The sequence below is a fragment of the Rhinolophus sinicus genome, chromosome 1 (assembly GCF_057876585.1).
Source record: "Rhinolophus sinicus isolate RSI-liver-muscle chromosome 1, RSI-T2T, whole genome shotgun sequence".
Lineage (NCBI taxonomy): Eukaryota > Metazoa > Chordata > Mammalia > Chiroptera > Rhinolophidae > Rhinolophus > Rhinolophus sinicus.
Genome location: NC_142501.1, coordinates 172,366,483 through 172,391,425, shown reverse-complemented (window position 1 = coordinate 172,391,425; position 24,943 = coordinate 172,366,483). Strand labels below are relative to the sequence as shown.

Below are 24,943 nucleotides of genomic sequence, written 5' to 3'. Positions count from 1 at the left end.
TATGTATGTGTGAGTGAGAGAGAGACAGAGAATTTAGAAATATATTGTACATTTTGAGTTGTCACAAAACACATAGAGTCAATAAACAGTGTCCATAAACTGTAAAGTCAAAGCACTGTAAGATGTATTTTGAATTGTGACCAGGTATAAAAAATGGAGATAAAGAGTAGAGCTGAGAATGAAGAGATTCCACACATGTATTGAAATGAAATGATAGTATATTCCCCTAATGGTCCCTGGGATATCGCATACTATTACTGCATATAGGAGATTAAGGAAAGCCCGGTGACAAAGGAAGTGGAATTAGAAGTCATGTCACTGGCAGATGAAATAAGTGGCTGATTTTCTTCCCAATCATCACAACTTTTAAGCACCTAGAAATAAATTACATTTCTTTATACCCAGTTTGAGCACATGTGTAAATCCATTTATCACCAAGACAGGCTCAGAATAAATGAATGCCATAATGAAAGCAATCAGGTACCACACAACATATTTATTGTTTTAAAATTTATTTTGCAGAGGAATTATGCATATTTTTTTCTAATTTCCATGCTTAAGTATATCAATCTTTTCTCAGAATATTAGTCAAAATGTGAAATTTCCATTGAATAAAAACACTGTTCTTTTTGAGAAATCAAGAGCCACAAAAGAAATTCTGCGACAACATTCGATATTACTAAAATTGTAATTTCCAGAGTAATTTGCTATTTATTATCTTTCTCACTAATTTTTTAGTTTTAGAGAATAGAAAATATTTTAAGTGCCAATAATCACAGACCCATATATATTAGAATAAATCAAATGTGTGTTTCTTTCTCTAAAAATGGGGTCTAGCTAAGTAAATATTCAAATATTCCTGAAAAAAGATTTTGGAGGAGATCGTTCACGGTAGGAATACATCTTATTTTTCAGGCATTATTTAAGTATATATGATTAACTACAAAATAAAGTGTATTTTACTTTAAAAATTTAGGAGAAATAAATTTGTACTTGCCATTTAATTTCAACTCCTGAATATTCAAGAAACTTTAAATCAGCTGTAATTTTTGTCCCTAGATAGAAATATTTAAACTAATTTTGTAAAGATCTTGTTTTTTAAGTGGCTAGAAGGCAAAAGAAGCATATCAAATTCAATGATGTGTATATCAATATCCTCAGAAAATAAAGAAAGAAAATAATAAGATAATCTGGAAAGTAGGTGATTTTTCATCTATTGTATGCTTTCTTTGTGTTAGACAATGTATTGGTCCTCTTCTTTAAAAAATACAAATGAAATTATTTCACAGTATTTTTTCCAATTGCCTTTAAGAAAAGAAAATTAGGATGTCAGATCTTTTGGAGGTAAACTTGAAACAGAATAAGTATTTTCTTCTCAGCATTCTGTATTTATTGATTGAAACATCAATAATTGCTCTAAAAATGCTTTTGAATAGCAGTATTCTGGTTTGCTAAAATAGATCATTGCTCAGATTTTTTTTCCCTAAGTACATCAATGGCATTTTAAGAGTAAACGAGATTGAGGCAGCACATATGTGCTTGAATCACTCTGGCTCCTTGGGAGGGAGCCTACTTTAGAGGTAAACATAGTATAAATGTGAAGAGCAAGGGTTATGAAATCCACTTTAGTTAAACATTCATGCTATGTGCCCTTGGCAAATTACTTAACCTTTCTGATCTCATTCATGATATGAGTAAAACAATAGCAAACTTACTACGAGGTTGTTATGAGCTGAAAATGAATGCTATGGACTGGATGTGTTTGTTTCCCCAAAATTAATATGTTGATGCCTAAACCCCAGTGTGATAGTATTTGGAGGTGGAGACTTTGGGAAGTAATTAGGTTTAAATTAGGTCATGAAGGTGGGGACCCACGATGGGATGGAATTAGTGACCTTATTGGAATAGGAATAAACCACAGCTGGTTCATTCTCTGCCCTGTGAAAACATAGTAAGAAGGACACAACTATCTATGATCTTAGATTCCCAGCTTCCAAAACCATGGGAAATAAAGTCTATTGTTTAAACCACCCAGTCTATTGTATGTTGTTATAACAACCTGAGCTTACTAAAGTATAATAAGAAGGCAATGCTTAGATGGAGGAGGCTCCTTTTCTTGAATTATATGTTCAAGAGGAAAAATAATGTTAGATTAAAGTGATGAAGTTAGTGAGACCACTGGAATTTCTCTAGAAAGAACCACAATATCTCACACCCTCCATCACTTACACAGGTGGATGAAAGCCACTCTGCGTTAAGAATTTTCATTGTGTCACAATTTTTATGGGAACCTCAGGTCTAAAATAGGGTAAGTTGCTTTTATGCTTTTCCACACCCAGAAAGTGATATCTTTGACTTTTGTTTTTGGGCTACAATACTTGGAAATACAACTGGGTTTTGAGCAAGATCAGATTTATTGTAAATAAATAATTCATGGATATGTTTGTGGTTCTCACTATTGGTGAAAGAACTTGTCACAGATTATTTTATTTTGCAGAGGAATTATGCATATTTTAAGATTAAGATTTGAAAAATAAAAATTTGGCCATGGTAGTGTATTCTGTTAGAAAAGTGGGCTTCTTTGTTTGGTTGGTTGATAGTTGGCTGTTTGCTACACTGCAATTCAGCTTTTTATAAGAACCCAAACTAGCTTATATTTTCTATCATCCCTGCCATGTGTTTATATAGTTTATAGCCTAGAGTCAGCATGACATAGTAAGCACATGGGAAAAGAATAAGAACAATGTTTAAATTCCAAGAAGAGTAAATTCCCCCCAAAGATTATGTGGGATTAAACTATTTCTTATACAAAAAGAAAATGAAAACACACCAAAGACCCAATAAAATTGCCTAGAGTCAAGCCCCAGAAAGGAATAACCATACTAGTATAAATCAATCAGTGCTGCATGTAAACAGATGTGTCACCAAGGGAAAAACCTCTGGCTGGGGGAGTATGATTCAGTCGATGGATGGCAGTCAAAGACAGCACTTTTCTAGTCACCTCCCTTTCTTTTTCCACTTTGATCTATACATGCGTGTGTGCGTGGCTCAATGGAGTTGTAAGGGTGGTTTGGAGCACTTCCTACTTCTGTAGATAATTGGAATGTAAAATTCTGAAAATGAAAAAGTGGGACAAAATTGAGGCTATAAGATTATATTCAGTATTCCAAGTTACCCACTGTAATGGGTTACTGCTTCTTGATAATGAAAAAGGTGATGATGAATGTGGAGAAATAGTACTCAGCAGTCAATAAACTGCTCCTATTCTTCCACTGGAAAAGTTACTAAGAACGTTCTTGGTAAGATGAGTGGCATGTGATCATTTATATCAGGAATGTGGGCCTTAAATGCATGATAATTTTAAAAAGCTTGACTTTTTTTGGAGGAGGTATTATCTCCACTAAACACATACAAAGCAAACAAAACAAAACGTGAAATTTCCTTTGAATTCAACGAATGAATTCCTTTGAATTCAATAACACTCAGAAAATAGTGACAACAGGCTAGGATTAAATCTTGGGCAATACAGGGGAAAAACACAGGTCATAAACCCAGATTAATCATGAAAATCTTTGTAAACATTTTAGGGTAGGAAAGTATGGGCATGCCTGCAAATGTTTAATATTGACTAGTGCCTTGCTATTTTATTTATGTCTCAATCAATAAATTACAAAAACAACTTGAATAACATGTGGCTCTAGGTTCTCACCCTGAGCATACTGATACTTGTAGATTTACACCTTTAGCAATGCAGCTACAGTTCAGTGGTATCATTTGCACCGACTATGGTGCTCCAATGAAGCAAAAATAGTTTGAGATAATTCACAATTTCACTGTGACTCTGTTAGTATATAAAATCAGTTGAAAAAAAATCACTGAGTTCATAGAAATACAGTTTCATGTTTCAGTAATTATAAAAAATGGGAACAGTATATTTCAGGTGGAAACAGCTTTTTCCCTAGGAATATCTCTTCCTAAGCGTCCTTAAAACACTTTCTAAATTCAGAAGAGACGATTTACAGCAGAAATTTTACAGGGTTACTTAGGCTTAGCTACACATATACATGCACAGAAGAAAGAGGAGAGAAAAGAAAAGACAACTGCCTCTATCAGGAAAACCAGCCCTTTTCCCCCGTGGTGTCCTGTCTTTGGATATGTACCGCCTTGGAGAAATGTACAAATCATTTTTATACAGGAAACTGTCTTAGAAAACTAGAGATTTTAGTACAAAGAAATCAATCCGCTGAAAGAATGCCCACATGCCATTGTTATGAGTTACTATATATACACAAGGGGAACTTACAAAGGACCCCTGTTTTACAGTTACCGATGTACATTATTAGCATAGTGGGCTTATACCTTCTCCAGGCCTGAGTTACACTTAGTATTACAAATAATATTATAACAATGCTGAAAATACTGATACAAAACAGCTTTAAGATGATATTTCTGAAAAATATCCCTCATTTTAAAATTGAACTGTTTAATCCAGGTTTTCTTTTTGAGTGTTTCAGCTTTAAAAAATGTTTTTCAAGAAAATACTAGTGTTTAAAACGTCTCTTAAAATGTCTATTAAATGGCAGATATTCTTAAATAGATCATTTTTTTACAAAGTATAATTCAAAAGTTTATCTTCCCGGAAAACAAAACTATAAACTCCAAAAGTCCAAATCAAAAACATAATTTGTGATACATAGTTCTTCCATATCCTGGGAAAAAAACTCCTTGACCATTTTATCATGCTAATTTATTTACAGAATTCAAATACTCTAGCAACACACACCAACTTTCAGGACAAATGAAGCTAAATTCCACAATTAATAATCATAATTTTTCTATTTTTCTGTCATGTCTTAAATATTGCCTGGCCCAAAATGTATACCTGCTGAGTATTATAGCTTCTAAAGTATAGTGGGGATTTTAGATAGCATCTCATTAAGCCGAGCAATTTGCAGTGCATATTGTTCTCTTCTGGCAGAATTATGAACACACACACACCAAAAAAAAAAAAAAAAAAAAAAAAATTTTGACAAACATTTGTCTTGATACACATGTGTCTTTCTTTAGAAAACCAAAATCACAAGTATAACATATCCACTATACTCTTTACTCTTATCAATTCTAATCAAAGTTCTAAAATTGGTCCAAAGTTTAATAAAGCTAGGGGAAGAAATCTAGTGGCTTTTCCCCAAAGCATAGAGCTCAAATGCATTTTTGTATTAGGAGATGCATTTCACACATAGCTTTAATTTAAACAGGTTAGTCAGATGCCATGCTAAAAACTGCTATCTCGGTTTCCCTTTATTCATTTTATTTGTACACGCTGATGGATTCTGTTAGAGAATGCAAGGGAAACATCATGCAGTAGGTATAACAATTTCAATTTGCATGGACTATGTCTAATGTGGATCCTGTTATTAGCTTTTATCTTTGTATAAGAAAACTGCAGCCCTGATTCCTACTGGTTGTTTGAAATTTATTTATTTATTTATTTATTTATTTATTTATTTATTTATTTATTTATTTCTATGGCGGCATACAGCTCTGTTATTAATTAAACATGAAAAATTTTATTTAGATTTATTGATCAATCCCATGTGCACTTAAGTATAAAACATAATTGGCCTTATTTGTTAAAGAGAAATATTTCCCATCAAATGTGTCTTAAATACTCTTGTTAGGGATTTAGTTCTAAGATTAAATTGCCAAAGTTCATATGTATTTTACTTTTCTTCCAAATTTAGATGACTAACTAGTCAGAATAGTATATACTGAGGTACCAAGAAACCGACTTTCTGTTCCTCAATTCATCCTGTCTGGGTCACTGCATATAGAGTGAAAGTGAACATACATAAAGCAATTGACAATTTTAAAAAATACAAGGAGAGTGAAGTAAAATAATATTCATATAATGTTCCATCCTTCAAATTTTTAAAAATATGCTGATATTGCCATGACTCAAAGAGCAAGAATGTTAGCTCTGTGTATCATTTGACAAAATTCAGCCAACTTTACCACTTCACTGTGTTATGTCATAGTCCTTTAATATCAACAGCAAAAACTAAAAGCAAATTTTTTTGAAGATCAGAGCTGTCATTGTCTATTTGGCTAGCAATTACTCAGTCTGAAATCCTTTGTGAACTAGTGTGAACTAACCATTTAGAGGATAAAAGAAATAGCCTTTCCCCCATTCATAGTATGGTGAGGTAACTTTGAATGTATGTAGTAGAGAGACAAACGTATCTCTAGGTTACATGCAAGCAAATTTCATTCTTCAAATAAATACACCACCAAATATAAGACTTTAAATTCCCTCTTCTCTTTTTCTTCTATTAACTATGCAATTTAACATTCTTTACAATCCCTTTATCTACTTATTCCTCACATCTATTTTCACAGCAACATCATTAAGTGAACAGAGTGCTATTTGTTATTACTTTCTGAAACTCCAATGCATATCAGTGACTGATAAAGATAAAAAATAAATTATGGATTATATAAACCAGCAAGATGGTCCCATTTATTATACATACACATGTAAGAAAATCTTCAAGGCTATTAAACGTAATTCAATGAACATGCTTGAAAGCCTCATTCTAAAAAAAAAAGTAAAAAAATAAAAAGTGCACAATTCTTTGTTTATAACTAAACATAAAACATAAAAGAAGTACATGACAATTTAAATATGAGCTATGCACGAGAAACACTAACCATCTTTATCCTACCCAGAGACAAGAAGAGGGTGATTTAGTTACCCATCCTGCTGGCCGAGAGTCTGCAGTTCAGTGGTGTGTAAATTGTGATGGAGAAAAACATTCTTTCTGCTGTACATGTGTAAAGAGATTGGCCCTCTCGGAGGCTGTCCGAACCTGCCTGTGAAGGTTGAATGCTGTCGGGACACAGCCGCTTGGTCTTTTGGTTTCTCTGAGAAAGTGGGGAGCCCTTCAGTCTTAGGTGTTGGCTTCAGAGAGTTCTGCCCGACAGTGGCCCGTAAGTTCTGGGTGACCTCTGAAGTGAGGGTTTCGTAAGTTCCTCTTGAGTGTTTGATAACTTCTACTAGTTCCTTGTCCTTCAAGAAATTACTTAAGCATAGACTTGATAGTTGACAGGTCTTGCTTTTGTAGGGGCTTGTCTGGTCAGCTGATGAGTATCTAAAACGGTCCTCGGTGGGAGTATGCATTGCTTTTCTGTCCCTTGTGCTGAGATTTTGGCTCGGAATTCGATTTCGATATGTAGCCTGTGGTAAGGACACAGCAAGAAAATGATGTCTTTAAAAATACATTCATAGCATACACAGAATACAGAGTTATATATTCACATTTTCTGTGCAAACCCCTGCATTTTCAACAAGCCTTAAATCAATGGAATTCCCCATGAGATTAAATTATTCAGGGCGACACTACTACCAATAGTGATTAAACAGTGAAGTTACTCTAAAGGGCATTGTTTTAAAGACTTCATTTTCAGAGGAGTTTTAGGTTTACGACAAAATTGAGAGGGAGGTAAAAAATTTCCATATACCCCCTGACCCCACATATGCATAACCTTGCCCCCAATCAACATCACTCACTACAGAGGTACACTTTTTGCCAAGGATGAACCTACATTAACACCTTATAACCACCCAAACCATAATTTACATTACAGTTCACTGTTGAAACTGTATATTCTATGGATTTGGACAAAATGATAATGGCATTGGTTCATTATAATAATATCATAGAGTATTTTCTTTGCCCTAAAGTCCCCTGTGCCGTACCTATTCATCTCTCCCCTCCTCCTACACCTGGCAACCACTCATCTTTTTATCATCTCCCTAATTTTATCTTTTCCATAATGTTGTATAGTTGGAATTATACAGTACATAGCCTTTTCAGATTGGCTTCTTTTGGTAATATGCATTTAAGGTTTCTCCATATCTTTTTGTGGCTTGATAGCCCATTTGTTTCTATAACTGAACTAAAATACTCATACATGTTGAAATTTGTTTAACTTCCTAAATTTGAGTTCTGTAGTTTTATCTGAGAATACAGATTATTTTAATAAGTAATGAACATGTATATCATGAGGTTTTTAAATTTTTGTTGTCTTTAATATGCTATATATACTTAAGTACATGCCCAGAGAATTTTAGAATTATCAATATCATTAATTGTATCCGTAAAATAGTAACCTAGAAATTTAAGGAACTAAAAACAAAGTCACTACAATAACCTAAAGGGAACAATAGAGCACTTAGAAGAACTTGCAGCATGTGTTTCATTTAGATTTTTGGATGCACTTTATATTAATCCAAATAAGTTCCACAACAATATGCTATTTCTTTCTCACAAGAAGTTTATACTCTAATGATAGAAACAAGACATAGCCCATTGAATCATGCTGGGGCGGGGTATCAAACATTATAAGCTGGCACCGGAATTCCTCTTGAAGAGAGAACTGTCTTGGTTTAGAACAACACATTGAGCTAGAAACTGACTAGCTGGCTTATTGCTCTGGTGGCAGAAGTGGAGGATTTATTGTTAACACAAAGAAGGAGGAGAAAACGGAAGAGAAAGAGAGAATAGAGTAGAGCAGATGGTAGTAGGTTAGTACAAAACATGCTGAAGGAGCCAGTGAAAATTTCTGCATCCTTGACGTATAAACAGTATAGTTTCAAATGCCCGTCTTTTCATTGTTCCCTAGAAAACCAATTCTCCAAACCTGATCTGTATTTTGAGCCCCAATTTGCTTATCCAGACGTCATCACTTTGATTAATTAATATCACTAGTGTGACATAAAACCAAACCAAACAAACCAACTTGATTTTGACTCTGAAACCTATTCTTCCCCAGATAGTGCTGTGATTTATTGAGAAGGACGCTATGAGGCCAACACCTGGAAGTTATCTTTGCTTTCTCAGTTCTCCTCATACCTCTTTAAATCAAGTCCTTGTTGATATACTGCAAAAAAAAAAAAAAGCAACCTCGAGTCATCCGTCCACTCTCTTATATGCGCTCAATCCTCCTGACCCAACTCTCAGGCACATATTAAGCATTTAATGAGTAGTTTCCAAATAATGTTTATCTGCTAGAGATAACAATATATACTATTTATTCAGTGTGTATTATATATTAAGCATTCTTTTAATGCCTTAACATATTTAATCCTCACAAGAATCTTTTGAAGCAGCTTCTTTATCCTTATTATACAGACTGGCAAGCTGAAGCCCAGTGAGTTTGTCTGCATCCTACAGCCAGTATAGGGCAGACAATCTGCCTGATTAACCACCAGTACATTCTACCTCCCAGTATGCCCATGGGAATAGTTCTGAAATATGTCACATTTTTCTAAAATAAGTTACATGCAGCACAATATTGTAATTTAAATTGATGCTTCAAGGTTGTCATTACTGAAATGAATCTCCCTGATTTTCTGCAAAACTAAGGTCTATTGGGGGTATCATTAGGGTGTCCATATACTCAGTCATTTCAGATTGAGGTGTTTTACTTATGCCATTGTTTTAATTGTCTTGATTTTTACATGGTCATTCTAGGTTTCACTATGTTCTTACTGATAGCACTCTCTCTCACTTCTAATATGCCATTTTAAGTCTCCCATAGATTTGGAGTAGCGGTAGTCAGGCAGGTGAGCTGGTGTATAAAGAAAGCATTTCATGATTTACAGGCGATGTTTCAGGGATTTTTCTTGGGAGTAAAAGGAATAAACTATTTTGACTCAATTTTCATTGTTCAGGGACTTTTCTAGCTTACTTCTTCTTGATTCTTTTTTAATATTCTCGATATTTGGACCTCCTTAGAAATGTGAGCTTCTAGTTTCTTTTCATCTTTGTGACTTCTGTAAGATGCTTACCTAACTATTGAATGAGTTACTGACAGACTCCAAATCAGCACTGTGCTTAATATCTTCATCCAAATGGTAGACACATCATGGGTGTAATTTGTGAAATATTCTTAGAAAATAAATGTTTCAGGACAAAAGAGACATGAGTAAATTTATCAGGATTATTACCAGTGGAAAGTTTATTTTTCATTTCTATTTCTATAGATGTTGCCTAGGAAAGTAGAGGAGTCTGGTGGTGATTCATTTCCATTACATTACATTTGAGGAAATATCCATTATTTTCTGTATATGATTATTTTAACCCTCCTGGGATATTATATTAAATACAGTTTTAATAAAAGTATATTAAAGCAATCAACTGAATCCACAGGCATCCTCAATGTTCTTTCTCTGGTATAGTATCTGATACCTGCAAGGTACATGTGGATTCACCATAAAAATAAACAAAATCAAGGATCTCACTCTCAATTTTTAAAGACAAATGTATGAATTACCCGTTTCTGTTTATTTGGCATAGATTGCTTTTGACGTCTTAGACTTTTTCTCTTTTTTTGTTCTCTGTGATGTTCACCATTAAGTCCAGAGCTCATTGATCGTGTGCATGGGAGATGGCATAGCATAGGGGTTAATGGCATGGATTTGAGGTCAGACATATATGAATTCATTTGATAAATATTTATTGACCACTATTGAGGGCAAGACACTGCATTATATGATGGAAAACAGTGCTGTTCATAAAAGAACTGGCTGTTGCCTTCAGATAGCTTAAAATCTTCTATCTGGTTGCTAGAAGAATCAACCAGAATCAAACACTTTCTAGCTAGGTGACCATGACAAGTTACTTACCCTTCCTAAGTCACCAATTCCCTCATCTATGTATATAAAATGCCTAAAATTATGTCTGGAACACAGTTATCTTGATGACAGCAACAATAAAAAGTATTACAGTAATAAAATAAAGTGACCAATAGACCTAGAAATTACTTTGGTATGAACATTTCATTCTTTAGAAGCTAAACCGCTTTGAATACTTCTATCTAGACTAAAAAAAAAGCAAAGTAATTTATTCCAGAATATTCAAGTAAAGTTACATTTATTATTGTACTTTGATAGCTCTAAGTGAATTTCATTAATATGTAGAAAATGAATTGAAAGGGAGTTATGGTACAGCAGCAGTTCTTAATCCCTCTTTTCCCATGTGTCATCATGACATAGCCGAAACCTGGGATATGAAGATACTCCCATTAAACTATCTTTATCGCAACTCCTATCCTCTATTTACATAAATTTTGCATTCATAAATGCAAATGGAGGGAATCAGAATCTTCTCTAATTTATAAAAAGAATAATTTCTGGTCCTTTAGCAATAGCTGAAATGCATTACTTAAAATATAGACTCAACAAATGACTGTGACCCATTTGACACTGGCCTAGTAACCTGAAGATTAATTGAGCAGCTCACTTCATTATTGCAGAAAATAAATAATGAATCACCAGTTGAGGCAGTACAATAAATGAATGACAGAACAAACTATAGAATACATATATTAATTTAACTATTACAAATACATCGATACATATCTAATGGCAGAATAATAAAACACTTTTAACACTGTAATGTCAAAGCCATCTCTATGTACCATGAAATACACTAAATAGATGAAAAGTGCTCTAAATAAAGGTATGTACAAATAATGTTACTTACTGAGTAAGATGTCAAAGTGTATAAATAAATCTTAAATGTAAGTATGTCCACATTCTTTGTGTACTGAGGTATATAACAAATGTTTCAGGTGCACAATATGCACGATATTATAAATAGACATCTGTATACACAACAAAATGATCACCAAAAGTCTAGTTACTATTTATGACCATACAGTTGAACCCCTTTACTCATTTTACTCACTCCCTAACCCCTTTTTCCTCTGGTAAGCACCAATCTGTTCTCTGTAAATATCAGCTATTTTTGTTTTGTTTTGTTCATTCATTTGTTCTGTTTTTTGTTTTTGTTTTTTGTTTTTTTTTTAGAATTAACACATGGTGAAATCATCTGATATTTGTCTTTCTCCACATGACTTATGTTACTTAGCTTAATGCCCTTAAGGTCCATCCATGTTGTTTCAAATGGCAGGATTTCATTTGTTTTCATAGCTGAGTAATATTCCAGTGTGTGTGTGCGTGTGTGTGTGTGCCACATCTTCTTTATTCATTCATCCATTGATGCACACTTAGGTTGTTTCCATATCTTAGGTATTATAAATAATGCTTCTATGAACATAGGAGTGCATATATCTTTTCAAATTAGTGTCCTCATATTCCTTAGATAAATAAACAGAAGTGGAATAGCTGGGTCATATGAAAATACTGTTCTTAATTGTTTTCAGGAATCACAATACTATTTACATAGTGGCTGTACCAATTTACATTCCCAGCAATAGTGTACAGTGCTTCCTTTTTCTCTGCAGCCTCTTGAACATTTATTTCTTGTCTTTTTGATAATAGCCTTTCTAACAGGTGTGAGGTATACCTTGTAGTGGTTTTGATTTTCATTTTCTTAGTAACTAGTGGTGTTGAACACCTTTTCATGTGCCTGTTTGCCATTTGTGTCTTCTTTGGAAAAACGTCTATTAAAATATTCTGCTCATTTTTTAATCAGGTTTTTGTTTGTTTGTTGAGTTGATGAGTTCTTTGTATATTTTGGCTATTAACCCCTTATCACATATGTGATTTGAAAATATCTTCTGCCATTCAATAGGTTGCCAGTCCTTTTTAATGATGCTTTCCTTTGTTTTGTGGCAGTTTATTAGTTTGATGTAGTCCCATTTGTTTATGTTTGCTTTTGTTTCTATTGCCTTTGGAATCAGAACCACAAAAACATTGCTAAGATACATGTCAAGGATATTAATGCTTATGTTTTCTTCTAGGAATTTTATGGTTTCAAGTCTTACCATGTAAGTCTTTTGTTCATACTGAGTTAATTTTTGTGTGTGGTATAAAATATGTGCCCTACTTTCATTCTTTTGCATGTGACTGTTCAGTTTCCCAACACCACTTATTGAAGAGACTATCTGTTCTCCATTGTATGTTATTGGCTGCTTTGCCATAAATCAATAGTCCATATATTTTTTAGTTTATTCCTGGGCTCTCAATTCTGTTCCATTGATCTGTATGTCTGTTTGATGCCAATATCATACTGTTTTAATTACTATAGCTTTGTTGTATAGTTTGAAATCAGGGCACATGATTACCTCCAGCTTTTTTCGTTCTTCTTTCTCAAGATTGTTTTGGCTATTTGGGATCTTTTGCAGTTCCATACAAATTTTAGAAATATTTGTCTCTTTCTTTGAAAAATGCCATTAGAATTTTGATAGGATTACACTGAATCTGTAATCCTACAGATTCAGTGTAGGATTGCTTTAGGTAGTATGCACATTTTAATAATATTATGTCTTCCAATCCATGAGGATGGGCTATCTTTCCATTTATTTACTATTATTGTCTTTCTTTCAGCTAGCTCTGAAGACCATCATAAGGGTCTCTTTAATATACTATCTCTAAAGATCTTTGTAAATTCTCTTAAGAAAAGTTAAATTAGCACTGTGACAAATTTTAAAGAATTAAATGGAGGAGTTCTGTGCATAGCCCCCTTCTCATTGAAGTATACACCTTAAAAGGACCTCTCTTGTCCTAGTTTTAGAGGATGGGTTTTATATGTTCCAAACAAATGCTGTACTATCTATGGAATCTGCTATTGGAGGACATATAAAAATATTTTCTATTTCCAATCTAGTTTTAAGGCAGTCTATAGTTTACTTAACCATGAGCCAATCAGAGAATTTAGATTTGTATAAAGTAATTTAAAATCATGCAAAGGAAAAGACAATGGTAGTATTTATACTTTTGAGAGAGCTTTTTGCCTTTATAAAATTTCAAGCAAGGCTTGAATCTTAAACAAAACAAAACAAAATTGATGTACAACAACAACAAAATGCAATAAGGTGGTGATGAATGCTTTTAACACCTAGTTGTCTATCTGATACCTAATGGTGAAAGATCCAGGTTGAGAAAGGATTCTTAAATATGCTAAACTCAAGAGAGCACATGATGTGTAATTTTAGAATTTTAGAAAACTGATTAGAAGGCAGACAAGTCACTTTATCTCTGATTTTATTTATAATAGCTAAAATTTAGTGAATATTTATAATGTATCAAGATATGTGCTATATTTTATGTATTATTTCTTTCAATCCTCATTAGAGGATTTCAATATATCCATTTCAATGACAAGGAAAATGAAACCCTTACATTTAAGTACTTACCAGGATTCAAGGGTTAGCGGATAGCAGGATGTGAATTGGAGCTCAAACATTTGGATTTCAGAACTCAAGCTCTAAGCCAGGATTTTTTCAACCTCGGCAGTATTTAAATTTGGGATTATGTAATTTATTTTTATAGGGGGCTGTCATGTGCATTGTAAGATGCTTAGCAGCATCCTTGCCTCTACCTGAAAATTCCAGTAACACCTAAACCCAGTTATAAAAACCAAAATTGTCTCCAGACATTTCCAATGTCCCCCGGAGGGCAAAGTTGCCCCCAGTTCAGCATCACAGGCCTAAACTATAATACTGCCCTAAATCAGACAGTTAAAAGGGATTAATTCTGTACTTTTTTTAAAAAGAAAGGCCATATACAAAAACTGCTATCCTTTAAAAAAATCATTTATAGCCATTAGGAGAGCAAAATTAAGCTTTTTATGATTTTTGTTTTATTTTCCAACCACATATAATGCTTACTATAGGCCAGACACTCTTCTGAGACCTTACAATTATTACCTTTAAAAGATTAGCTCATTTACTAAACCAATGCAATGTACTAACAAACATTGGAAGCATGTATAAACATAAATCTTGCTCAACAACAGCAATAAAAAACATACAGTACGGTGCATAAAAATGAAGGGTTTCTTCATTCAGACTAACCAAGGAAGCATTAGGGTTCCAATATGTTTAATCAGGCAGCACTTGACTCAGCACTCTAACAAAGGTCTTAAAAAATAAATTTCCCAGCACATATACAAAATGAAGGAATATCAATGGAGTGTCGTGAACTACTTAAAAAAACAAATGCCCCTTTTGAGTTTTTGCTACCTAATATTAATATATTGTTGTGAAGTAAATTGGTAGACCTGAAATGTGCCTTTCTCAGTGGCAGCCATTGAAGTGTCAATATAAGCTCAAATCATATTTATTAAAAATTACAAACTGTCCTTTTTCTGTCATCACTGAAAAATAGGGTTTGTAAAGCAGTTATAAATACCAGGACATTTCTCTGTGGATTTTGGCATGTTGCTGCATCTGTTTGTATCCTAAGAAGTTGAATCTGTTTTCAGTGATAAAGAATTTTGTTAAAGGTCTAAGAAACACTACCGCAGAGAGATTGTATACAGAAGTAGTTACTGCTTTGCAAGCAGGAAGCCTTGTAATAAGTTCAGGTAATAACCAAAAAGAAACATTCAAAGGTTCTGTCAGACAGGGCCTGTTTTTTCCAGATTGCACAAATTACCAAGAGGAAATTGTCTGGAGTTAAATTATTTCTTCTAGCTCAACCTCATTCCTAAATTCTTTAGGGGATACTAAATCCTCCTGGTGGGCACTTAGGATTCAACCAGGGTTAGAGGACTTGCACAAGATAAGTAAGGTGAATGCTAATAAGTTCGGCTAACGGCAGAGTTACAAAGGGAGAAAAGCCAAGGCATCTCCCTTCCCTCACAAGAAAAGTCAAGTGTGCAACAGTTTTCCCATAAGCCACTAGGCATCTGATTGACTATTCTGATTATAACTAGAGTAATAAACTCTGGACAGGACTAATCCTGAAGAACAATAATGAATTATCTTTAAAAGTAATGTGTGTGTGTGTGTGTGTGTGTGTGTGTGTGTGTCTATATTGTAACCCACTCTGTGTGAATAATTCTCCTTAGTTAAAAGGTGACTTAAATGACAATTTCAGACAATCACTGCTTATGATAGCAATGGGGGTATATAATTAAGGACTCAATTCAGAAGAAACCTAAGAAAGTATAATTCTGTACAACTGATACTCCAGAAAAGTGCGATTTCTAAATGAAAAGGATAAGTGAGGGCTTAAACTAAATTTATATGCCTAAGGGAAATAAGTAGGAGATAATTCTTACATGTTTGCATACGAAGGCACAATAATGGATATTTGCAGTGGTTTACTACAGCAGCAACATGAAAAATGAGTCCCTAGGCTAAACACCCAGATTCCCAATACCTAACACATATTAGATGGAGCAAAGTTTCTTAAATGGAAGCAGTATTAAAAAAAAAATTCACAAAAATTCTTATATTCACATAATGTCTTTTGTGTGAATAATTCAAAGTCTTTATATACAATTGCTGTGGCTTTATAAGATAGAAATATTTGTTATATCCAATACATGAAAAAAGTACATATAAAATTGATTAAGAATCTAGCCTATTATTCATTCCTCTTGTTTTCTAGTACTTGTTAACATGATTAAATAATCTGAGTTCTAAGTCCTGGCTAAATGATTCTACCTTATGAGTAATTTCACCCCATAAACTCTGCTGGGAGACTTCTAAAAGGAAGACATTATTTATTTAATCTACACAATAACCTAAGAAAAAAGTCAAATAAAAATACAGTGGTTTTACACTGATCATTTGTTGTTTTATATCAGTATAATGTAAGGCAAGTCACTTTTAGAAACAAGTTTAACCACCGAATAAAGACAATACATAATTATATACATGGTATAATTTGGGGAATACTATGAGTAACAAATATAATTATAGAATCTCATCTGTCATATACGTTAAATGATGCACATTATTTTCACATAAACTATCCTAATTTATCCTTGTTAAGATACATTAAGATTTGTTCCAAATGCCTCACTTCCATTTTATAAAGGGAAAACTGAGGCTCTCGTTAATAATTGGCTTATTCAAGATGGCTCAGGTAGTAATGCATGGTCTTTGAATTCCAATGCCTATTACTATGCTGTCATTTTATCTGTCAAAAGTTTAGATAAATACACTTTCCCAATTGTTTTGTTGACACTAAACTCTCACTTTTGCGTCAATTCCTTTAGGTGTATTACATATTAATGGGTCATTAACTCTGAATTAGCTTATTACACAAAATATACCCAGGCTGCATGTTGAAATTGCTTCCAGATAATTTGAAGTATAACCTTATAAGCTATAAGTCATTTATACCTTGGTATGAATCAGTTTATCAGTTTACTTCTGAAGAAAAGGGTTTGAAAGGAACCATGGGAAGTAGAGGTCTCCAGAAGGTATAAGTAATATGCAAGTAGCTAAGAATAACGTTGAAGAAAAGTGATGCAGAATGTAGACATATAGTATACTTCACTCCCCGTCCCCACTAGAATACCTGTCAAAGTAGTTAGCATGAGAGAACTACTGGCCCAAGGATACCAGATCACTTGAGCATCTCCCTAGATTCACTGGTCCATTTTTCACAATATTCTTTCATTATGTGAATTTAAATAGTTTGGTTCAGTCATACCAAATAAAAAAAATATACATTCTAATGTACTCCAAATGTTATTTTTAGGTTGCTAGGCATTTTGTATTAGCTTTGTCTATATTTTCCTTCAGTAACATGCACAATTTAAGGCAGACCGATTTCATTTAAAAAAATGCAGGTGACATGTACAGGACAATAATATGAAAAATAACAAAACTTACATGTTATGCTTGATGGTTTGGTGACACAATATTATTTAAAATTCCTTCAAAGAATTTACAACATCAAAAGAATATTACAAGCATGTGTATGGAAATACAAAGTATTCAGAATGGTTTGGGATTTGTGATGAAGTAATATTCATTTTTATCTACCATCTGATTTTCTGAAATGCTTTCATATAGTATAGATAAAGAATAAGACACAGCAGGGAATGCATTCTTGTACGAAAAGTTATGGCCAGGATATCATTATCTACCAGTTAGAACCAAGTTTTAAAAGAAGCATGGAATTTCAAAAATATATTCTTTCATCGTGTAAAGAGTCAAGCCTTGCACATAAGAAGTTTACTTAATAATAGCAATTTTTCAAATAACCAACCATTGTTTTTTTTCCTACTTGAGATGAGTTTATGGATGTTAGAAATACTTACTATAGAGTGAAAAAAAAATTCTAAAGCTATATTTTTTCTTTTGAAAAGCTGCTTTATCAAAGAAAGTCATTTTCTTTATAAATTCAGAGTAGTCTAAAAGTCTGCACACGAAGAGAAAACAGGCCACCAGCTTTACAGTTAGTCATCCTTAAATATTATAAAATTAATTTTTAAATAGAAAAATCAATAATGCACAAAATATAATGACAGTAAGATGAAACATACAAATTGCTAAGATCTAAATAAATTGGTCAATTATTTTCAATTTATTGTCATTTTATTAATTTCAAATATAACCTCTAACCCATTAAAATATTAATATTTTCATTTTGATTTAATAATAAAGAATTCAAGATGAAGTAGAGACTGTAAAGTTAATGTGGTTTAACCTCCTTGATTTGATAAAAAAAATTATAGTTGAGTTCATAGGTGACTTACCTTCCTCAAATTATAAAGATATTAGTGGCAGTCAACACCAGTTTCATATTTCCCAAAGCATGTCTTAATACTTCCATGCAGACCCATCACCTTTCATTTTAATACATAGATACAAGACATGTATTTGGCATAAGAAAAAAAGAGGTCAAAAACACTTGTATTAGAATATTTAATTGTATGTTCCAGCCATTATGCTGTATTTCAGCAACATTCATGAACTGTGTTTATATAGATAGAATTACATCTGTTAAGTTTGTGTGATAAAAAGAATGGATAAATAGAAAAATTCTTTGAGTAGTACAAGGCATTTTGTGCTGCATTATGATAAATGAAAGAAGGGGTAAGCTTGTAATGGTAGAGATTACATATGTATACACTGACCTTTGCAAGTTGTGTTCTGTTCCAATAGGTTGTATTCAAAAGAGAAGACATGGGAATGCGATGTTGGCTTAAGGTAGATCTATCTGCATTCCTCCGACTGAAGTCAATTAGAGGCAGAAGGGATAACTTTCCTGGCTAAGAGATGATGTCTCCTGCATTTCAATAGAGTCTATGTTGGAAGGTCCATATGTCAGAATTATAAGGCTGAGGTGAGTCCATATCCAGCCATAAAGAAGGTGGTTTTCACTTAAAATCAGGACAGACTGGCAGATACTATTGTTGGTAGCAAATGATTTCTCCAAGAACTCTATTCAATGGATTGTGCATATGTGCTGTTCTGAGTATTCTGAGCAATTCCCTACATTCTCTGGGCATAATTCAGAAATGTTAAAATCAAAAACTTGTGCTAAAAAGAGTCAGTACATCTCCCATACCAGCTTTGTTAATCGTTCTCATTCTTTGGTTCTTTCTGCCTTCATTATTTGTTCATTCATTCACCCATTCACTCTTATGGAGAACACATAATGGGAGATTCAAAGAAATCAAATATACAATCCTACGCTAGCCACTTCCTTTTGCATAAGAACTAAACTAGTAATTAAAATTTAAAAAGTAAGATTAAATGAGTTACTAAAACAATAATATGAAAGTGTCACAAGAAGAGATTTAATGAAAAAATAAATGTTACAATAGTATATTTCCTAAGAGTGAAACAGAATTTTCTAAGGAATTGCTGTCTTTGATTGCTTCAATATCTCACTCTCCCTTTACTCACCAACTCACTCCTGCATGGCTTTTGCTCCTCTTGAAGACCTTGAATTTGTTAAGGCAAATGGACCTTGTCACTTCATGTATTCTTTACTATTAAGAAACTTTTTATGGCTTAAGCACTTCCATCTTAAATTCCATCATCTTTTGTTATTTGTGATGTCTCAAGCCCCTGGTTATTCTCCTGCTTCTCTGGTCACTACAACTCAATACCGTTTGCTGGTACTTGTCTATTTAAATGTTCAGGTTTACTTAGCCTGGTCTAGATTCATTTCACTCTCCCTAAGAGATCTCATCCATTTCCATAACTTTACATACCATCTTTATATGAACAACTCTTAAACTTATACTTAAACCTAAACTTTTCAGAGTAATCATATGTGTAACTCCATAACTATATTACAGGTATCTCAGTCATATATATAATTTTTTTTTGCTAACTGAACTCACTATAATTGCATCGTTCTGGTTTTCAATTATTCTTAACAAGTTCTGTAATATTTGTTGAAGGAATGAATGAATGAATGAATGAATGAATGAATGAATGAATGAAGACTATATAGAAAATTTGGAATTTTCCCTGAGACTTTCCTCTTTCTCACTCCTAGCCATTTAATCCAGCACTATTTGTTATTCTGCCGTCATTCTGCTCTCCACCTCCATCCCTCTAGTTAAAGTCACCACTACCTCCACCCAGTTACTGCATATAATCTTGTATACCTTCCCACACATACCAGAAAAAGAGTTATAGAAATCCTTTCAAAATACAAATTTATTCATGCCATTGACCTCCTCTTTTCCTTTAATATCTTCCTACTGAATTTCAGGAAGATACAAATTCTTGTAATGGTCTACATGACTCTGAATTGTCTAGCCGTACCTACCTCTATAATTTCTTCTCGGACAACTTTCCTCTCAATCATTGAGTTTCTAGCAACACTAATCATTTTGAACAGCTCTCTCCTTTCTCAGGGCCTTTAGCTCTTTCATGTTTTAGTTCCTGCCTGGAATGTTCTTCCCTTCATTTTTTGTCTGACAGCTATAACTCAGTCCCCAGAACATTCTTTTAAGCCTTTCTCACACCCCACAATTTAAATCAAGTTATAATATTTTAAAATGTCAACACAAACACACCCTATAATTTTTCTTTAAGCAGTTGTCCTAATGTCTGTATACACACATACGTTGTGCACTTATTTGTTTAATACCTATCACCCATTTAGACTGTAAGTTGTATGGGAGCAAGAATTGATCAAAGTATTCATAGCTGTGTTCCTAGAACCTAGCCTATGTCTGACATAAAGTAACTGTTTGACAAACATTTACTGAAGATAAATGGGAAAGGAGGGGATTGGGTGAAATGGGAAAAAGAGAGAAAGATCAAATATGGAGATATGATCTTTATTAACTCCTCCAGAATGAATATAATTTGAATTACTGCAAAGTTAGAAATGCATCCCAGGTATTATAAATAAGTAGGTGTACATTTTCAGGGCCTATTTTGGGCACTGTTAATATTATGGTTTCTTGCTAAGGGGCAGCAGGATGTTCACAAGGAGATAGAGCAAGAGAATATTGTGCATGAAAGTTGTTTATGTTCTGTCTTTCCCTGCTAATTTAGAGTGTAGAGTTTTAAATCACATGAAGGTGTAGTGAATGTTTTTGAAGAGGTAAATGACATAATAAGCAGTATTTTAAGAAGGTTAATTAGGTAATTAAAAATTAATCAGTGTAATGTAAAACTGTCTAAAATGAGGCAACCCAGAATGCATATATTTGTTAGGGACCAAAGAAGGTATGTGTCACAAAGTTACATAAAGTTACACATTATCAGAATTTTGAATGTTTCACATAATAGGCAAGAATAAAATTTTTTAATGCTCTGGAAAAAAAGAAAAGAAAAGCCTGAAACAAAACTTGTAACAAACTTCATTAGTGTTTAGGCACAAAGTTAAAGTACAGACAAAACATGAAGAAAAAAATACATAGCCATCAAATAAATTTCAATTCTGTGTGGTAAGAAATAGTTGTACATGTTCAATTTACAAGCTATATGTTTCAGAACCAGGGGTAGCATTTTATGTGCAGAATTTGTATAAAAACATAACTTTTACTGGTTTTCTCCAGTACTATGAACAAATGATGAAACATTTTAATGTAAATATTGGGTCTTCAATATTCCATAGGATATACATTTTTTAAAATTACTGGGGTGACAAATGTTAGTAAAATTACATAGATTTCAGGTGTACAATTCTGTATTGCATTATCTATAAATCCCATGTGTGTTCACCACCCCAGAGTAAGTTCTCCTTCCATCACCATATATTTGATCCCCCTTACCCTCATCTCCCACCCCCCACCCACCTTACCCTCTGGTAACCACTAAACTATTGTCTGTATCTATGAGTTTTTGTTTCTCATTTGTTTGTCTTGTTCTTTTGTTGTTTTTGGTTTATATACCACATGTCAGTGAAATCATATGGTTCTCTGCTTTTTCTGTCGACTTATTTCGCTTAGCATCATACTCTCAAGATCCGTCCATGTTGTCACAAATGTTCCTATGTCATCTTTTCTTACCACCGAATAGTATTCCATTGTGTATATATACCACAACTTCTTTATCCATTCATGTATCAAAGGACATTTTGGTTGTTTCCATGTCTTGGCCACAGTAAATATAGCTGCAATGAACATTGGAGCACACTTGTCTTTATGGATAAATGTTTTCAGATTTTTGGGTAGATACCCAGGAGAGGGATTGCTGGTTCATATGGTAATTCTATTTATAATTTTTTGAGGAATCTTCACACTGCCTTCCATAACGGCTCCACAAGTCTGCATTCCCAACAACAGTGTATGAGGGTTCCTTTTTCTCCACAGCCTCTGCAACACTTGTTACTATTTGTCGTGTTGATGATAGGCATTCTGACTGGGGTGAGGTGATATCTCATTGTGGCTTTTATTTGCATTTCTCTGATGATTAGTGATGTTGAGCATTTTTTCCTATGTCTATTTGCCATTTGTATGTCCTCTTTGGAGAAATGTCCCTTCAGGTCCTCTGCCCATTTTTCAACTGGGTTGTTTGTTTTTCTGTTTTTGAGTTTCATGAGTTCCTCTTATATTTTGGATATTAGCCCCTTATTGGAGGCACTGTTTGCAAAAATTATTCTCCCATTCATTTGGTTGCCTCTTTATTTTGTCGATGGTTTCTTTTGCTGTGCAGAAGCTTCTAAGTTTCATATAGTCCCATTCGTTTATTTTAGCTTTTACTTCCATTGCCTTTGGAGTCAAATTCATAAAATGCTCTTCGAACCCAATGTCCATAAGTTTAGTACCTATGTTTTCTTCTATGCAGTTTATTGTGTCAGGTCTTATGCTTAAGTCTTTGATCCATTTTGATTAATTTTGGTACATGGTGACAGATGGCAGTCCAGTTTCATTCTTTTGCACGTGGCTATCCAATTCTCCCAGCACCATTTATTGAAGAGGCTGTCTTTCCTCCATCGTATGTTTTTAGCTTCTTTGTGAAAAATTATCTGTCCATATTTATGTGGTTTTATTTCTGGGTTCTCAATTCTATTCCATTGGTCTATGTGTCTGTTTTTCTGCCAATACCATGCTGTTTTGATTATTGTAGCCCTGTAGAACAAGCTAAAGTCAGGGAGTGTGATACCTCCAGTTTTGTTTTGTTTTTCTTAAGATTGCTTTGGCTATTCGGGGTCTTTTAAGGTTCCAAACAAATCTGATGATTTTTTGTTCTATCTCTTTAAAATTGCCATTGGGATTTTGATGGGGATTGCATTAAATCTGTATATTGCTTTGGGTAATATGGCCATTTTAATTATGTTGATTCTTCTAATCCATGAGCACGGAATATCTTTCCATTTCTTTGTGTCTTCTTCAATTTCTTTCAAAAAAGTCTTATAGTTTTCAGCATATAGGTCCTTCACATCCTTGGTTAAGTTTATTCCTAGGTATTTTATTCTTTTTGCTGCAATTTCAAAAGGAATTGTTTTTTGTATTTCTTTCTCTGAGATTTCATTGTTAGTATATAGGAATGCAGTGGACTTTTGTACGTTGATTTTGTAGCCAACAACTTTACTGTATTTGTTGATTGTTTCTAAGAGCTTTTTGGTGGAGTCTTTAGGGTTTTCTATATATAGCATCATGTCATCTGCAAAGAGTGACAATTTAACTTCTTCATTCCCAATTTGGATGCCTTTTATTTCTTTCTCTCGCCTGATTGTTCTGGCAAGGACTTCCAACACTATGTTGAAAAGCAGAGGTGATAGAGGACAGCCCTGTCATGTTCCTGAACGTAGAGCAAAGGGCTTCAGTTTTTCACCATTAATTATGAGATTAGCTGAGTGTTTGTCACATATGGCCTTTATTATGTTAAGGTATTTTCCTTCTATACCTATTTTATTAAGTGTTTTAATCATAAATGGATGTTGCATCTTGTCAAATGCTTTTTCTGCATCAATTGACATAATAATATGATTTCTGTCCTTTATTTTGTTTATGTGATGTATCACAATAATGGATTTGAGGATGTTGAATCATCCTTGTGCCCCGGGGATGAACCCCACTTGGTCATAATGAACAATCTTTTTAATGCATTGTTGTATTCGATTTGCTGGAATTTTTTTTTAGGATTTTTGCATCTGTATTCATCAGATATATTGGTCTGTTGTTTTTTTGTGTGTGTGTTGTCCTTACCAGGTTTTGGTATCAGGGTAATGTTGGCCTCATAAAATGAGTTAGGGAGTACAGTCCCTTCTTCAATTTTTTGGAAGAGTTTGAACAGGATTGGTATTAGATCCTCTTTGAAGGTTTGGTAGAATTCAGTAGTTGAAGCCATCTGGTCGCAGACTTTTGCTTTTGGGAAAGTTTTGGTTGAGTGATTCAATTTCGTTACTGGTGATCGGTCTGTTTAGATTTTCCAGTTCTTCATGGTTCAGCCTTGGAAGGATATATGTTTCTAAGAACTTGTCTATTTCTTCTAGGTTATTGAATTTGGTGGCATATAGTCCTTCATAGTATTCTTGGATGATCCTTTGTATTTCTGTGGTGTCTGTGATAACTTCCCCTTTTTCATTTCTGATTTTCTTAATTAGTGTCTTCTCTCTTTGTATCTTAGTGAGTCTAGCCAAGGGTTTGTCAATTTTGTTAATCTTTTCAAAGAACCAGCTCTTTGTCACATTAATTTTTTCTGTTGTCTTTTTGTTCTCTATTTCATTTAGTTCTGCTCTGATTTTTGTTATTTCCTTTCTTCTGCTAACCTTGGGTTTTACTTGTTCTTCTTTTTCTAGTTCTTT

The 24,943-nt window shown here is 33.6% G+C and overlaps 1 protein-coding gene across 3 annotated transcripts in view; it reads right to left on the bottom strand.

Moving 5' to 3' along the window:
* Positions 1-487: 487 nt before the first annotated feature.
* CCSER1 (coiled-coil serine rich protein 1) overlaps positions 488-24,943 on the bottom strand; it is a 1,120,696-nt gene continuing 1,096,240 nt past the window's right edge. For 2 of the 3 annotated variants that reach the window (XM_074323491.2, XM_074323495.2), the window contains exon 11: positions 488-7,237. In XM_074323491.2, the coding sequence (XP_074179592.2) occupies positions 6,752-7,237 (486 nt within the window). In that variant the 3' untranslated portion in view covers positions 488-6,751. The remainder of the gene's footprint in view (positions 7,238-24,943) is intronic. The other variant, XM_074323500.2, reaches the window with a different exon arrangement.